The sequence below is a fragment of the Anas acuta genome, chromosome 1 (genome assembly GCF_963932015.1).
Source record: "Anas acuta chromosome 1, bAnaAcu1.1, whole genome shotgun sequence".
Lineage (NCBI taxonomy): Eukaryota > Metazoa > Chordata > Aves > Anseriformes > Anatidae > Anas > Anas acuta.
The window spans coordinates 145723152-145738903 of NC_088979.1; the positions used below are offsets into that span (position 1 = coordinate 145723152).

Consider the following 15752-nt stretch of genomic DNA (forward strand, 5'->3'; position numbering starts at 1 on the left):
AAATACAGGAACAGTTGTCCTTCTGATTTATATTAATTTATTTAAGCTACACCAAAACAAGTTAGCTAAACTTTTTTTTAAAAATTATTTTCCAATGTTACCCTCCTTCCACTGTGCCACTCATAGTCCATTGCTTGCAAAGCTTCTATGGAGTTAGGAAGACCCATTCAGCACCTTGGAAGGTGGAAATTGAGCTGTATGAAACTTATGTGGGGAAGATGAAGCCAGGACCTTACAGCAACTGGAGCTTTAGAGGAAGCACAGGTTGAGGTGAGGAGCAAACTGTGCCACAAACCTGCAGCTCAGGAAGAACCACCATTAGTTTCTCTCTAAACTCATTCAGCACTGCCTTTGTTTTTCTCCCACAGTGAAGATTTTCTCCTCAGGGCTGCACTTCTTTTCTATCTATTGCCTTCCCACTTAGCCTTTTTTTTTTTATTATTATTATTTTTATAAATGCACATGTCCTTCTTTATTGCTAAGCTGTTACAGCTCCTATCCTAAAAATGCAATCCTTTCTAGCTAGGGATGACTACAAAGAGAACATACCAGAAAGCACACACTTTTTGTTTCCAGTACACTACTAACAAATTGACTCTAACCAACCCAGTTGTGACCTAAGCACCCCTCTCAACTGGGCATGTTGCCATTAAGAGAAATATAGACACCAAATTCTCACAACTTCATGATAAACATAAGCTGGGATAAAGATAGATGAGTAGAAAATGCAGGTCCTGGAGCTCTGGAACAGAGTTCTGTCAACTAAATTTGCGCTAAAAGTATAGTAAACAGCAGTCATCTTCCACAGTTTGTTTTTTTCTCTGGGAACTGACCTCCCTCTGTGTCGGACAGTCTTTGAAGGCTTTGAGGAAGTCTTGGACTTGGGGCTGGGCACATCTCCATTTTCAGATGGGGTAGTGTCCTTAATAGGTCCTGGTAAAGGAGCTGGCTCGTGGATAATCAGGACATCATCTTTATTGTGCTGGCCCAGATGCTGCTTAGCAAAATCAAAGCCTTTCACACTTGGGGCTTGTAGCTGTGAGAGAATAAAGACACACACACACACAAAAAAAAAAAACAAACAACAAAGAGTGACAATGAATACAAAAGCTTTGGTTAAGATCCGTAAACAACTGCTATTAGTAGGAAGGTTAGGATACAGTAGGCTCAGAAGTGAACGTAAGAGCTGTACAGAAAAGAAAAATAAAAAATCCCTCATAATTCTGTCATCTTACTTCAGTAGATGATAGCTTAAAACCCTAAATCAGGACATTTCATGAAAAAAACGTTGCTTCTGCATCTCCTTTTTCCAGCTATTTCTTCAGATGCAATCATTGCGTAGGAAGTTCCTTGTGTAATTGAGGGTGGAAGGCTGTAGACACCTGCATACCAGCTGAAATGGTTACCCCATTGACACGTCACCTTTCTATCTGTTTCAGTCACAATGATCAAGGATAGTTTAAAAAATTTGAATAATATATTGTTGCTTATATTCCTCATTTTGAACACCCCAAATCTGGAAGTGTTCACGCAAACAGCTAGTTCATCTGAAGGGAGAGAAACATATTAGAGATGAGAGTTATAGGGAAGCCTGGCAATGACTTTTCAGCCAGCATGGATGCCTCTGGAAAAGTATCCCAAATCTAGCTCTTAGGAACATCATACTGAGTAGAGAGAAAAATATATAAAAGGCTTTCCAGTTTAGAGAATTTAAACATTCATCCTAGAGATCTTATTAGGGAGCCATGGTTTCTATGAGTGTCTTGCTCGAGAAGACACAGAATCACGCCTTCCACTTTCATAACTATTTTTAAAGTCATCGACATTGTCGATGACTTGATTCAGACTTAATTGAATCAAGTTTTTGAGCTCTCCTACAAATTTGGGGGGCTTTGAAGTAATCAGAAATTCTGAGAAACTAAGACAAAGCTTTTCTTTGAGTCCTACTCAATTCTTAAGTAGTTTGGAAGTTAAAAGTGGAAAGAAATCTTGACAACTCCAATTTTCAAAGTGCAAGCACACACACGCACTGCACAGCATACGCACAAAACCCTCTGTGTTCCTAGAGCTGATTTCTTCCAAAGTGAAGCATGTGTTGGAGTGTGTTTATGGGTGCGTCAGGTTCCAGATGTTTAAATGAACCCCCTTTCATAAAGCTTGGCGTGCCAACACAGCTAACTACCGACTTGTCTGATACCATGCCAAAGATAAGCTTGCCTAAGGAATATACTGAAACAATCTCTCCAAAATATTTTTTCAGTAAGCAAACATTTTCCAAATGGCTCTTAGAACAGTTGTAGTAAAAGAGAAAACTGCCTGTTTAGACCAGTAGATGGCAATAAAAGCCCTCCTGTTAAATCAAATATCTGAATGGTTGAGGTTTTCAAGTTCATACCAGAAGTCATCAACAAATTCAAATTTTCCTTTTTTTTTTTTTTTTTTTTAAGAGATCTCATAACTCCATGTCTCATTTTTAAAATAATTCTGAGGTAGACGTTTTCATTTCCACTGTCAGAATTATGGTGCTGCCTTGAAGCACCTTGATAACTTGGACCTTCCCCTCAGTTACCCCGTCTCCACCTCTGATGTCTTTATGATGTTTGAAGACTTTCCTGTGTATGACATACTCCCTTTGAACCACTTCAACAGTTTTCCTTCTTCTAATCCTTTCATAGTGCACTCTTGTGCCTATACAATCCTGCTACTGATCACCAACTACCACTTCATGTGTTTTGCTACATTCCTGTCCCCCGCCCCAAGCTCCCCTAGGTCTACAACGAGACTTCACCACTTGCTGGGCACAATTCGTGCACAAAAATCCCTTTCTTAAGCACCCTCAAACCGACCTGCAAAGTTACCCCTCCTTTTGTAACAGTATGATGGGTGAGGTGGGCAGGGATGACTAAAAGGACAAACATTCCAGTTATATTGGAAGTATTAATATGGCTTTATTGAGATTGCTGCCTCTCAAGCATGCATTTCAACATACCTTAGACTTAACTCTAACGTAGGGTTTTTAAACCCTTGGGGAGTAAAGCAATGTGTAAAAATAGACATTTTTAACCTTTTAACTTTGACTGAATATTCCTATTCCTTGTTGCAGTCTAACAAACTTTTGTCTAAGCAGAGTTATGGAAACAGGTATATTTATGGGCATGTGGATGTACATCACAGCATATGTATGCACACATGCTTATCTGCAGACAGACCACATAGAAGTTGTATTAAAATGCTGTTAGTATTGCAAAGGCAAGCACTCATGCTTCAAGACAGGTAAGATCGTCTGAACAATCAGCACCTGTATCCTCTCATGCATAGACACTGCAATAGAGACTTGTGTTAAATATAAATTCATTTCTTCCATAGGATCCCTCTTGCTCTCTCCCACCCTGCTGGATTGTTGTCATAGGCTGGGCTTTCAAGTTGGCCAGAAGGTAAGAACATTATTCGTAGAACCAGGACACCAACTTCATTTTATGCAAAAGTTGGTAAACACGTAGTGAATGAAGGATGGATGCAGAAAGGATGAATTCTTCTATTACATCTGCAAATAGAGTGGCTGAGATTTTGCCAGTGGATTTCATGGATACTTGTTGGCAGAGGACTGGCAGGAGTCAGGTGTCACCTCTTCTATCCAAAGCCTCAAGAAAAGCTCTCCGCAGACACTGCAGAACCTGTGGCTCTATCTTCCTAAGGCTGCAGCCAGTTAACTCATCCTCATCTGGTTTTATCCTTCCTTGCCAGGCAGAATCAGTCCCTCCATCCCACCTTCTTGCCCCTCTCTCCCTTCCTTTAACTTGCCTCCTAACAACCTAACACAGAAAAAACCCTCTAGTTTTTAAGGTACAGCTCCAGAGCTTATATACACTGAGCAGGTGGAATTGTATGAGAATTTACCTGGTAAACTACTAACAAGTCTCTGTCAATCACATGCATTTTCGCAGAGGTTTATAGCTTAGTCAGAAATGGGCAATTCTCCACAAATTGAATCAGCAAAAACGTCTCCTTCACACAAAACAATCCCTGGTCTTAATTCCTTTCCTACCTTGCACCCTCAAAGGCTGAGAACATATGCTAAAGCTTCTCCACAACTATTTTTAATAGTGTTTTCTCCATATTTTTTTTTCTATTAACCTTGTTCTTTGAAAGAACAAGCTCTCATCTTCTTAAAAAAATCATGAAACTGAGACTGGAATGCAAAGCTTCTGCCTGAATGATTCAAAGTCTTGTAAAGCCCTGTACAGCTAAATAATATTAGTAGATACATCCTACCAAAAAAAGCCTGAAGTTGGCACTACCAGCTCCAACCAATATATGAACAGCATGAAAGACTGTATGCACACGTGTACGTGCATATGTATGAAAAACTTGAGTTACAAAAACACAGTGTGAAAAAACATGTATATAAAACATGATACATGATACCTGACAATATAAATGGCTATACTTACTTCACAAGTAGATATGGAGTGTTTTTTTTGTTTTTGGTTTTTGTTTTTTTTTTTTAATAACAACTATCACTTGGAGAAGTAGAAATATCAACATGATTACTAATGCAGAAACAATGCCAATAGAAACCCACTTCATCTTCAAAAAAATCTACACTTCATGGTCTACATTAGGCCATGGCAACATTAGGACTAACTTGAGAACTGATACTAACCAAAAACTATATTTTCAGTGACAAGCGTGACAACTCTGCTTTCTACATGACTGGACAGTCAGATCACTGGGTCTCAGTGGAACGAATGAACAGTGCTGTTCCAGGCTGAAAATGTTTCCAACATTTTCCTAACCATGGCATGCCACCTGCCGTGTTTTTCTTCCTTTTCTTTATAGCCAGTTGTAGAGTGTAACAGGCTGGACGACCTCTGCTCATCTTAGCACAGGTAGTGAGAATACCATTTATGGATCAGTCATCTACTACACATAAATTAATCACCACCACAGAAGGAATACAATCTCTTTTCAAGAAAATCCACACTTGTGCCAGCACCGCTATCTGCACAGGTGCTGAAACTGAACCTCTTTTTATCAGTCTCAAGTGCCTTTACTTACTCAAGTGCTTAAGACTGCACGTTACCAGTACTAGCAGAGATCTCTTGCTTTAAATGTAAGTTGTTAGAGAAGGCTTTCATTTGCTGTATTTTTATACATTTGTGAAAGGGGAAAATAAACAACTCTGAAGGTTACCACTAAAACGAACTTGTCTGCGCTAATGCATTATTAAGGCTTTGTGTAACAATAAAAATGCAGTGCCTGCTGAAATCCAAGGGGAAGATGATTTCAAATTTGTAAGTCAAGACGGTGTTTTAATTGTATTGCTAGATACCAAATGAAAGAAAAAATTGGAGCTCAATTCACAGAACAATCAAATAATTTCTACCTAAGCCTACAAAGTCTGTGCACTTTGGTCAAGGCTTACTGCTTGAAAACTGCTAATAGTTTCAGTACTGTTCAAAATACAGAAAGATATTGCTGCCAAGATACTGCTTTCCTAGAGGCAGATACACACCACGAATGTCAACAATCTGTTTTATCAAGAAAGCAAAGACTACACATACAGGTCAGTGAATAATTTCAGCAGAAAGCAGTAGAGAAGAAATACTCTTTACTCACTTTTCTTCTTGTAGTTCCTCTAATTAAAGCCATGTGCTTTATTTTTTATTTATTTATTTTTTAAACGTTTGTTTGGAGTAGTAGCAGCATTTGAATTTGGACATAAAATGAAGAATAATACACCAAGACAATTTTCTATTGATTTTCTCCTACAAGATTACCTTGTTCCTTGTAGAGATAGAAACACTGAGCAGAGGCTATTAAAATACATTTCTAAGGAAACAAAGATGCTAAGCATGATTTCAAAAATAGAATTTGAGTGTTGGCACATAATATCTGAACAGGACTGGAATCCCTGTAAAGAAGTCCTGATGACTTATATAGCCTTAGTAAAATACAAGCACATGAAATGTTACAAAAATGACAGGATAAAGAAACTACAGAAAAAAATGTTTTCAAATCTATTTAAATGCAGCAAGGAAGAGGGAATCGGTATTCTTAACACTAATATGGGTTGAAGATGTAAATAAGCAGTCTGATCTAGTGTTGTTTAAAGCTATTAAACATCGCAAACTTCCTTCTACAATCAAAGATGAACAGCACCAAATGCTTCTCTGTATTCCCAGGGCACTATACCATAGGGTAGTGTGAATTCACTGTAGTAATTGCATTACTCTCATGATACACCAGTAATTATAATTATTTGCATTGCTTGCTAGAGTCTTCTTAACTTTTTTTTTTTTTTTTTTACTCTGCTTCTACTACTCTATCCAAGATATGGACTACTATTTCCTCCAACAGCGATCATTCATCCATACTGTCTGCAGTAACTATTCCTTCAGATACTTAAAATATCTATCAATTTACCAATAAACAAGAACTTAGAAATACTGAAGTCTGTTCACCTTTCTCATTCAGTCTCATCTTCCTATTCAGCTCATTCTTTTCATATCATTCCCATTCGCTATGCACATACGTATATATGCTCCATCTTTTGCTTATATTGCTCCCCTTCAACATAAAATCATTTTGCATCACAGCCATGTATTGTCTGGAAAGTATGAATACAAATTATATATGCAATTCAACAACAATAATGGACATCTGAATCAAGGCACAGTAACTCATTGATCAATAAAACACATTAGAAGATCATACAGAAGAGTTCTTTCTTTATTGCCTCCCTGAAAATACTGAGAGAAAACCCATTTGTATTTCAAGGTCTTTTTGTGCTGTTCACACAATTTACCTATAAAATATAAAATACATGATGAAACTAACTTGTGCCATAAGCACAAATTCTTTCTTGGCCTTTAAAAAATATTAAGCATCACTGGGAAATGTTTAGAGATCGCTCATTGCTCCTGGTTGGTTTATGACTTTTGTTTTAAAACTAGTTAAAAAGGTTTCTAAATAGATTTAAATACCTTCACGTGATAACCATTGATCTCTGTATAAGAAGGGTTTGTATACTGGCAGTTCAATATATAATCTCTTATATGGGATACTCTCTTGCTACTCTTATGACTCTGTTAGAGCCTGCATTCCTACAGCAAGCCTTGTCTCAAAAAAGTAGGGTTTTGAGATCTGAGAGCCAAAGAAGGGCTTGTATGTGCAAAATGCACAAAATTTTCTCATGCTGGAGCAGTACGTCATCGTATAAATTGTATTTCACATTTGTCATCACAGCAGCACTTCTGTCAGCTGTCACCATTACTGGGAATAGCTCAAGCAGTTGAGCAAATGTGTCCTTGTGGAGAAGAAACATGCTTATAGTTGCAGGGGTTTCTACCATCAAGCCTGAGAAAAAGGGTGCACAGTATAGATGATGCTGGCACAGAAAATCAGAAAAAGATAGTGTACATCATCTGGTCCCCCTTTCCTTCTCTGAGAAGTCAAAACCATGATCACAGAATCACAGAATCACAGAATTTCTAGGTTGGAAGAGACCTCAAGATCATCGAGTCCAACCTCTGACCTAACGCTAACAGTCCCCACTAAACCATATCCCTAAGCTCTACATCTAAACGTCTTTTAAAGACTTCCAGGGATGGTGACTCCACCACCTCCCTGGGCAGCCCGTTCCAGTGCCTAACAACCCTTTCAGTAAAGAAATTCTTCCTAACATCTAACCTAAAACTCCCCTGGCATAACTTTAGCCCATTCCCCCTCGTCCTGTCACCAGGCACATGGGAGAACAGGCCAACCCCCACCTCGCTACAGCCTCCTTTAATGTACTTATACAGTACATGATTTCCTGCCCACCACCACATCATAGATATAAGAAGGAATGCCATGAAAAGCACTACCTCAGGAATTCTGCCCCTGGCACAGGATTAGAAACAAATGAATAAAGAAAACTCCAGATTTCCAAAAATTCTTAAAAGCCTTGAATTCTTAAGACACCTGTTCTGAAATATTTTATTAAGACAGATGCTTTTCATGGGTTTTCATCATCCCCATTCTTCTCCTTTGTGCATTTCCTGCTGCCACATTAATACTCCCATGACAGCTCAGTGAATTTCACAAAACACGAGAGAAAGCATGTTGCTGAGAGCCCCTAACTCCGAGTGCATCTATGCCCATAGGCTGCTAAGGTAACTGTTGTAATACGCAGAGTTTTGTGTCTGAATCGTACATAGTTTTAGCTTTCCTCCTAACACAGAAATGCTGCAGGGTGGATAGTATGAAGCAGGCTTTGGTGAGGTTCCTTTGCACACTAGTTAGATGAAAGTGTCAGGAATAAGTCAGAAAATGATCATCAACTTTATAAAATAGAGGTGACTGCTGAGTCTCAGTTCCAACAGTTTCATTTCCATATGATATGTCAAAAAATTACTTCTCAAAGACCACATAAGCAAGTCTGGTATCAACTGCAATCTCTAACAGGTAGCAGAGCATGTCAAAAAAATTACAAATTAAAAAAAAAATTCCCAATTTGTGAGGCAAGAAAATACGTTCATAATGTGTCTCTCACTGTCTGGACAGGGTACATACACAAGACAGTCCAGAAACACTTTCTCAAATAGTGAGAAAATTGCTGACAAACTTTAAGACAGAACATAGATTAGCAATTTCAGTGTTTGTGCTGGCATTTTGTTAGGCACAGTGAGCAAAGATAATCCCGTGGTCTTATAACTCAAGACACATTTATAAATCTAAAGAGCGCTTAATGCAGGCAGAATGAAAGCACATTAATATACACTGTAGAAATAATCTGCTTGCTAAAATGAAGCTACAGTTTCTTTTTCCTTCTTCCTTGTTGTGCCCCATTATCCATGACTATCGTAAAACTAAGGTAAATCTGTTTCTCGCCCAGAGATCCTTTCAAACGATGTTGCCATTTCATGCAGGCACCTGTAATTTGAGGAGATAAAGTATACAAACAAATCACCTAGCCTGTCAGCTCTGGCTATAAAAGCCTTCCATTCACACTGTCATTTTGCTACAATCACAATGTGAATTGCAAGCCATTTAGCGCAATTTCTTGCTGTTCTGCAACAAGTGAGTAGTGACATTAAAACCACTAATAACAATAATTTGATATTGGTGCATATCCTTGTTCTCAAAATAGCTAAATGCTATGGTAAACTAGCATCTTACAGTATGAAAGACAAATTTACTTCCCCAGTAGTAATCTAATCTTAGTGGTCTATTATGACTAGAATACTATAAAGTTAATCTGTGTTTTGAAAATGGATTTTTTTAAAGTTCTTTTCAAAAATAGCCACTATATAAATATTACTCTATAAATCCATGTGTCACCTACGTTTTGAAAATCATATGTGGTTCTAGTTTCCCCCACTCAAAAAAAGATTGAAAAGAATTAGAAAATGTAGCCTTTTCAAAGGCTAGTTCAGAGAAATGGTTAAAAAAAAAAAAAAAAAAAAAGGAGAAGACAAAAGGCAAAAAGGCACTCCTTGGTCTAGGAAGAAGACAATGGAGACGGGAAATGACAGAGGTCTGAAAAGTCAAGATTGGCACTGCACTGGTGTCCAGAAACCAGCTGTTCACCATTCCTTCCAATGTAAGGACCAGGAGCGTCACAGAAAACATGGAGGTAGCAGGAGAAAAGCAACACAAAAGATGACAACATGATTCTTTCACATAACATGCTGGATAAGCACCTGTCAGCAGCTCAGATTTGTTTAGAAGGACTGGAAAAGCTCACAGAGGACAAATCCACTGAGGGCTGCTAAGTATCGTCAATTCTAGGGTGAAAAGTCCCTGAGTCTCATAATTGGAAGCTGAAAAGTTCCTCAAAGAAAATTATCGTATGTCCCTTCCCTGTCCTTATCCCCTTCTATAGACTCTTGGCTTTTGGCAGAAGGGCCTTTCAATCAAACTTTTGTATGGCTGCTCAAATGTTTATTAAAAAAATGCAGATAGAGACATTTTAGGTTTTGTTGTTGTTGTTGTTTCAAATCTGCTGGTATAAGCAGTATATCCAAGCATGGTATTTTATATCTACAACTCTGCAATAGCTAATCCTCAGTACAGAAGATGAGTTTCCACAAAAGAGCTCTTGCAAAAGGACTGACATCAGAGAACTGCATTGTTGAGAAGTAATTAAGATGTTGAATACTGTGTTCCTTGTTAGAATCCAGCTATCGAGTTGAACACAGCAAAACCTGTATGCCAGTTTCAGAAAGACAACATTTTTGATAGTTAAGGTTGCTATTAGAAATGAAAGGTATTTGTTATGCAAACAGTTGGCACAGACATAAATCTCTTGCAGAAACTCATGTCAGTTTTCGAGTAGTTTTTATAAGATTGGTGTCAGCTGCCTTTCTTTACATGAATCTCTTTTGACTGGAATTATTCTGAAATGCAGAGCTATTGCCTCTACATTATACAGATGAACAAAAGCATTACAGGATGTCAAAACATCACAAGAACTCTTTGTATCAGGAGCAGAAGCCTAGTATTTAGCCTCCAGCAGGGCTGGCCTCTTTGATCCCAGGAACATCCAAGAGGTAGTTTACTGAATAGACAATAATAAGCAAAACTCTGTTCAGAGGTGTAAAGATACACCTGACACATGAGCTTTGGGTATCAGATGTTCCTGCTTGGGGGAAAAATAAAAATCCATACCAGCCTGCCTGATGTGCTGCAGGATGCACGACTCATTACCTGGAACGATGAGCGGCATGGGGTGCTCTGAGTGACTGCCACAAGCCCTGTGGGTTACAGCAGACACGCAGGAGCTGGGAACAGTCCCCAGGTGATCACACATCAGCTGAGGTTTGCTGGCACACGATGTAAACTGGCAGCCCTCCAGCTCTCACACTGTCTGTGCTACTGCTCACGGAGAAGGTGGGGTACCATATACTTCATCCTAGGCTTCGCTGAGGCCGATGCACCCCACTTCTCCCACACGTCAACATACAGGGACACTGAGCTGGAGAGGTGTGTGCAGCCTTTAAGAACCACAGTGGCACACAGAGCCTCAGAGAGGAGCAACTCCCGGCTGGAGGAGCAGCCTTTTTTTCTTCCAGGGTTTTAGAAAAACTAGGAACTGAGCAAACCGCTTGGTCAAAGTCAGCACTGCACAGGCAATGAGTTCAGCATGCCCATCATTTCACAGAGTCACAGACCAGTTTGTGCTGGACGGGATCTTAAAGACCATCCAGTTCCGTCCCCTCTGCCATGGGCACAGATACCTTTCACTAGAAGGAGAACATCCAGGACCTTCTAAAGATCAGTAAGCTTGTCCATAGGGTTAAGATCCCTGTCAATAGGGCCAGGAGACTTTCCCTGAATAACTGTCTAGAGCTGAAACTACTTCTGGAAAGTCCTAGCGAGGGATTTTACTTTCTTCTCTGAAAGCTCATACACAGCAGGGAAAGTTAGATCCCTAGAGAGCCAGGTCCCATTTTAATTGTGGATGTCCACAGGGAAATAAATATTATTGCCAGCTCTGTTTGCATTACAAATATATAGAATGTGTGTTGTGTTTTTTTCTTCAGAGAAGAGAAAAAGCGTTGACAGTGTTTTTGCACAAAAATGGCTGTAGTCCAGTATTGAGCAGAATGATGGTTTGGACATTAAAGACATTTCTCCATTTTCTCACAAAGAATCAAAACAAACCACTGCAAAAATTCAATTTCCCACAAAGACACAGCACAGCTTCTTTGCAATAAAAAGGTTCATGCTGTAACGATGTTATGGTGGATATAGGGAAAGGCAAGAGAAAATCCTGTAACTTAAGAATGCTACTTATGCAGCTTTTTATTCCAAAAAGCAAAGGCATCTTTATCCAGTGCAACAACCCAGATCTCATCAAGGTGAATTTTTTGCAGGATGCTACAGCTTCCCGAACAAGTCATGAATACTTGATGTGCCCTTTAAATATCTCAGCTCCATCTCTTGAAAAGAATTACCCTTGCACAGACCAATGAATCTTGCATAGAAATTCACTGCTCTGACCTGTTTCCGTAACTTCTAGTTTAAAAAGGGTCCCAGAAAACTCTGATTTAAGCACCTTTTCCCATTTAGTCTCCAGACAAAAAATGCCACCTAGTATTTATCAGTTACTGTTGATCCTGCTTTGAGGCAGACAGATGGACTAGAAAATCTACTAGAGTTTATTACAATACTTTTGAACCTTATTTTGCTAGCATCAGTTTCCACAAAAGTTTTCCTTTCTATCTATGTTTCAACTCACCTAAATTGCAAGCTTCTGAGACCATCTGGAAGGAAAACATCTCTTATAGTTATTGCACCTTGCATTCTCAGTGTCAGCAAAACACTACAACCTTGTTTGAGCTCAGACTGTCTCCCTGTCCTTCGCAGAGATAACCTTGTAAGGAACCTTTTGACATCCTATCTGCAGGACTGGGATTCAGTGATGAAACTAGAAGGCCAGATAGAAATAACAGAAACTGGTAGCATGGCGTGGTACATCTGCTCTGCAGAACAGGCCTTTGCTGAATACAGCCTGCCATGCCCAAGTTGTTGCCTTGTGGTATCTTTGAGTGACCTGGCCTTGAGGGTGGGGGCAAGCAGCAAAACCAGACTCAAGCTCAGCTTCAAGGCTGCTATGACACAACTACAGATGCAGCCTTGGGTAATTCTATGGGTTTGTCACCGTAGGACCTAAATATTTTTCAACACAGCTATGCCTAGTGACATAGAAAACTCGCAATTATCTACAGTCACAAGTGGGGGGCTGTGGCCCAAATACTCCCAAGAAGCATGTATGCTGCAGAAACACCAAGCTCTGGACAAAGACCAAAGCAGGCTGGCAGTGCTGGCATGATGGAGTGCCTGCACAGCCAAGATATCTTGTGATCTTTCCACCGCGGTGCTGTACCCAGGTAGCCATACTCTCAGGGGCAAGCCCAAAAGGCATTTAGGGTCTTAACAGATAATTGTACTTGTCTGCTTCTTTGGAAGATAGATTATGAGGGTATGCAATTTATCACTTGCTCTTAATGGTGGTCGTAGGAACACAAATATCCTACCAAACCAAGGGAAAAAATAAATAAAAGATAATTCCGTGAAAGTAAGCCTTAACAAATAGAAGATTAAAATTCAAATGATTATAGGGCCTGTGTGCAAATCAAAATATTTCAGGATGAAAGCAGGTGTTTAAAACCAGAATTAAGTGATTAAATAAAAGGAAGAAAGAAAGAAAAGGTCAATGGCACACTGGGCTACAGAATCTATAATACAGTGTCTTTAAACCATCTTAAGAGAAAAATTCAAATTTCTAAGAGACACCCCAAACTGAGAGTAAAAAGCTCCTGTAAACTTTAAGCCTTACTGATGCCATTTGCAGAAAAATGAACATTACTATACATTTACCTAACTTCTCACTGTTGATGTTTCAAGGACCAAGCCTGCAACCTCTATTTCATTTGAACAGGAAGAGTGTCCCTGTTTCTTATTTTCAACCAGTACTATTAATGTTAAAAGAAATACACAACACATTTTCAAGTGCAAAACACATTGTAGACTTATTACATGTTGACAAAATTGGCTTCTATTTCCAGTATGCATATCATGCCTGTTAGTGAAATACTTCAAGATTTACACATTCCATTTCTGTATTTCCTTTTTTTTCCTTAAGCTTAATGGAAATGAGGAAAAATATCACTATAAATGCATATTCTTTGTGGCTTTTTCAATAAAATATTTGATTTCAAGAAAAAAAAAAAACAAACAACAACAACCAAACAGATCTCTAACCAAAATATCCTCCTATTTACAGAGGTAGTGAAGACCTTCACTTTCCTCTGGTGCCAAAGGCAAGTTCAAATAATTGTGAGGGTAATGAGGGGGTGCAGGTGGGGTGCAATTTATTTTTAAATTGGTTTTATCTAAAATCTTAAATCCCAGACCACGTGATTTGACTCTCTTCATCATTACTTTGCATTTACTGTAACAAAAAGAATGAAAACCACAAACAATTTAAAAGACCCGAACCAGACCAAATGCACATCATCATTTGTATGCTGTCGTGACTGTCCAGGGGTCCTTCAGTGCTTGCTTAATAAACCCTATTCTGCCCTGGAATTCCAACCCACTGTTTGAAGACACGAAGAGAGCCCAACGACAGCCTGCTATCATGGAACACAGATTAATTCTTTCATTCTGGGTCCCGAGCAAAGGAGGAATTTTTATTTATTTTTTATTTTTTGAAGTAGATTCTGCCAGATTTTTAATGCACTAGCTGATGAAAATTTAAGATGCTTTTTATTGCTTTACCTCATTTAGTATTTAAACATGAGCCATCCACTGGCACACGAAGGACTGGACTAGATGTCCTTACTGGATCTTTCTAGTTTGCTTGAAGTGACTTCCCTAGAGAAGGGAAAGTGGCTCCCTAGGTGAACTAGGACTTGCATATAAACAAATTCAAGGCTTCTGACTCATGAATGATTAAAATGAAGAACATTGTGGAAGCAGCAGAGGCAAACAACTGAGCAACTTTCCAAAACAATGGGATGAAAAGATGTTTCTGGCCTCACAGCCAACACAACCACTTTTTTACAAAATGCTTGAGACAGCAGAGAGGGACTGAAAATTTGTGTCATGAAATAGTGTAAGAAGGATAATGATCCCCTCCCGCCTTTTTTGTATGACCCTTCTCAAATTAGCTTAAACTACTACAGAACTTCTTCAATCAAGGTTTGTGTTATGTATTACTACAGCACAGGTGAAACCATAGCAGAAGATGAAGTTCATCAAAGGGTACAACTTGTTGCTGACCTTGATTCTTACACTCACTCTGCACTGCCAAGACAAGTGGAAGTTGCTATTGATTTGTTCTGACTGCTTTGGAAGTGCAACCGCTTTCTGCTTCTCTCATCTTTCACATCATTAATTATCTCAAAAGGGAGCATGGTGTACAGACAAGACTTGCTACAGAGAAAACTGTATGACTGAACATGAGGTGACAGGTACAGAAACATGACTACAGTACCACAGGATTAGCACAGGCAGACTACTTTGCCTTTATTAGTGCCTCTGATAGTATCCTCACTAATAAGCATTTCTAACAGACATGTTCTCTTCAGTTGTTAAAAAGTAGGATTTGTAACCCTTTAAGTCATTTTTCCACTCCTTTTCATTTTGTGAAAATCATGGATCATTTACGGTCTTGAGCACTAAAACGACAGACTATGGAATTTATCGCCATCCTAACCCAGTCCTCCATCACATCAACCAGCATGCCCACCCGTGAAGTCTCATTCAGATCCTGTAACTGCAGTTCTAGTCCTGCAACGGGCTCTCAGAGTGCAGCTCCAGAAGAATGGGGAGCAGCAAAGATGGGCAAAAAGCCCATCCCAAAGATGGAAACTAGCAAATGCTAGTTCCAGTGTGAGGTGTAATGGATGGTGTGGTACAGTTGTCAAATTACTTTAGCGGAAGCTCGCCAAATAAAAATTCAGCCCTCTGCAGAAAACAGGGTCACTGCTTCAACACTCAATACATTTCCTCTTACTCGGTTCTAGCTGAAGCCTTGAATGAAGTGATAAAGGATTCCTTTCAGCCACACTGCCCCTATTTCAGAAGAATGTATCTATCTAACACAGTATCATATAACTAGGAGAACAGATAAAACACCATGGGATTCTTGACTTTAACTATCGTTTAACTTTTTTCTTTGCTTTTTAACAAGAAGGCTCTGAAGCTATGTTTCCACATGCTATTTAAGGATACTAGGCGTTCCCTAGACTGCCACA

General features: G+C 39.1%; 1 protein-coding gene across 4 annotated transcripts in view; it reads right to left on the bottom strand.

Moving 5' to 3' along the window:
- KIAA1549 (KIAA1549 ortholog) overlaps nucleotides 1-15752 on the bottom strand; it is a 139011-nt gene that overhangs the window by 27384 nt on the left and 95875 nt on the right. For all 4 annotated transcript variants that reach the window (XM_068663599.1, XM_068663585.1, XM_068663592.1 and 1 more), the window contains exon 11: nucleotides 834-1036. In XM_068663599.1, the coding sequence (XP_068519700.1) occupies nucleotides 834-1036 (203 nt within the window). The remainder of the gene's footprint in view (nucleotides 1-833; nucleotides 1037-15752) is intronic.